Source organism: Odontomachus brunneus, unplaced genomic scaffold (genome assembly GCF_010583005.1).
Source record: "Odontomachus brunneus isolate Ranch 3 - 2012 unplaced genomic scaffold, Obru_v1 Obru_scaffold_262, whole genome shotgun sequence".
Taxonomy (NCBI): domain Eukaryota; kingdom Metazoa; phylum Arthropoda; class Insecta; order Hymenoptera; family Formicidae; genus Odontomachus; species Odontomachus brunneus.
In genome coordinates, this window is record NW_022639712.1 from 22,766 (window position 1) to 25,354 (window position 2,589).

The following is a 2,589-nucleotide window of genomic DNA, read 5'->3' on the forward strand; positions in this document are numbered from 1 at the left end:
AACATTTACAATATTTAATATATAAGAACATATAACTCCTATATTGTTGGTATTCCAATCCTACAATAAATAAATAAATAAATAAATAAATATATATATATATATATATATATGTACATATATACTTATATATTTATATATAATGTAACAAATATTGGCAAATGAAATTAGGTATTTGTAAAATCATTTTTTTCCTGCAAATTGTATCAATATATAATAATCAATATATTTACATTTAAGAACAAATTAACGATAATAAAATTATCGTGCCGTCCCAACAAATTTGTGTTATTTATATTAATTTATCATTACATTTGCCAAAATATTCGATTCAGCTTATTCAAATAAAATCAACTAATAAAAACTCATACAAACCAATACTATAAAATATAGCACGAGGCAGATGGGAAAGGTATTTGCCATTATTTCTACTAAACATATTTCTTGCAAAGTGTATTGCACCATCTGAACAAAACTGAAATTCGATTACTAGTGAAGTTACACTATCTGGACCAAAAAAAATAGAAATATGCTCCAATGGAATTATAAAAGAAATAGTAATATACAAAAATGATATATAATACTTGTTTTTTCATAAATTAACATTAAATTATTCGGTATATATTGAAAAATGAAAAACACTAATTATACTAATAATCTATAGGCTTACTTGTGTACTCGTATTTGATGTTCGACTACTCTAGCTATCTTCTTATCTATTTCATTTTCTTTTTCCCATTTGTTCTGAACGAGGTTTTTCATCAAGCAGATCAAGATCTTCATCTGACCGTTAGCATGCTCCATGAAAGTTGCTATAAGGCAGTATGCACACGTCGGGATTGAAACCATAAGGATTCCCGCTATTGACTGAGATATAAACAGTATCTCATAAAGGGGACTAACTTGTGTGTCGATGAATAAATAATTAACTGGACAGGCCAATGGTCTAATCGTGACATTTTGATCGTTCACAATCTTTTTCTGAGATAATGGCATTATTATATGGTACATAAATGCGCCAGAGTACATAAGGCTTGCACAGATAAAAATCAGGAACCTTGCAGATTTCGCGCACTTGAACATAACATTACGCGCATCCATACTGAGGACATTTTTCCAATCTTCTTCAACATGCTTCCAACATTGTCTGATTCTACTATTGCGAAATAGAAGAACATCATATTGAAAGGAAGCCATGATAACGTATAGGAGAAGAGGACTCATCTGTAGTCGCACACGCACTGATTTTTCCAACAGCCAATAAATGCCACCGGGTATAAAATCGCAGGCCAAAAGAAAATTGGTGCTAAAGTTTAGAAAAAGATTGTAAATTTTTCGGAATAAGGATATTTCTTCGTTTTCGGATGGCCAGACGCCTATTGCGAGCATGAGATTACGGGTTGGTTGCATTACATATACAATATCATTCTGACTATATATGTTACGCGACATTTCTTTATAAACTCTGTCTAATGTTTGACGATACTCACTGACTTCATCTGTTACGCAACTTACACTTAACACGAAATCAGAACGCGAGCTGAATCGCAACTGATCATAGAAGCGCAATGCCGGCCGTGAAGTCAACTACATTGCTCCCATACGCTTGCGCGTTTAAAGAATTCAAACGTTGCGTGCGAGAGATCGGTAGCGCAATAAAGTCTATAAATGAAGTCGTAAATCCTAAGAGACGAGATTTTCTTCTGTGAAAACTCTTCTTAACCTTCCGATATGTGTCCGTCGACCTTTGAGGCAAATAAGAAAATCATAGTGTTTAACTTTGTCCTTTTCTGCTTTGTAACTGGTGATTGCAACGTTCATCTGGAAGTAACAGTTTTCATCACGTTACATAAAGTCCTTCTATTTGTTCCACTGCTACAAATGCACGTGACAGTGTTTCAGTGTAAAAAGATTTCTTTTATACGTGTAGTCAGAGTTAAATTACTTTCGAACTATACGTTTTTTGTGTTACAAACAGGTCATTTTTATATTGATAACAGGAAAAGCTACTTTGTGGAAAAAAAATATTAGCGATATAAATGCGATTACATGTGAGCTCTTTACGCGCTGAAATCATATAGAAATATGTAACTTCATACTAACAATAATGCAAATTCTGCTATGAGAGAAGTATATTCGGAACAAGATTTTATTATGTATTTATACAATGCACTAAATATTTATATTTTATAAATATATATTACTGTGATGCTCGTTTTTTATACCAACTAATGACCTTGTCTTCTCGAGATACACGTGCACCAAGTTTTAATAGAGGCTTTAGATATATTAAATTAAAACTCGCGATAATTTTAAGGATATGCGATATTAACATGTCCTTTTAGTTTTTTTTTTTAATTTAAACTTGTTATACTCAATGTTATGCTCAATTGTTTTTCATATTTTGAGATGTTTCTGTTTTCTATATTATGTCTATATTATATTATATTATATCTAGTTTTCTATATTATATTATATCTAGATACGATGATAATTAGAAACGGAATATTTGATTTGGTAATTCACAATAGTTTACTGCTTTTTTAAACTTGGTGAAAGGCCACGTCAGAGCTTAGGTGATTTGAACTT

The 2,589-nt window shown here is 31.2% G+C and overlaps 1 protein-coding gene across 1 annotated transcript; it reads right to left on the reverse strand.

Moving 5' to 3' along the window:
• Positions 1-282: 282 nt before the first annotated feature.
• On the reverse strand, positions 283-1,532 carry LOC116852922. The gene is made up of 2 exons (XM_032833715.1): positions 671-1,532; positions 283-475 (listed from the first exon to the last, which is right to left on the reverse strand). The coding sequence occupies exons 1-2, from the start codon at positions 1,450-1,452 to the stop codon at positions 355-357; spliced, it is 903 nt and encodes a 300-aa protein (XP_032689606.1). The 5' UTR covers positions 1,453-1,532; the 3' UTR covers positions 283-354.
• Between the last annotated feature and the right edge of the window lie 1,057 nt (positions 1,533-2,589).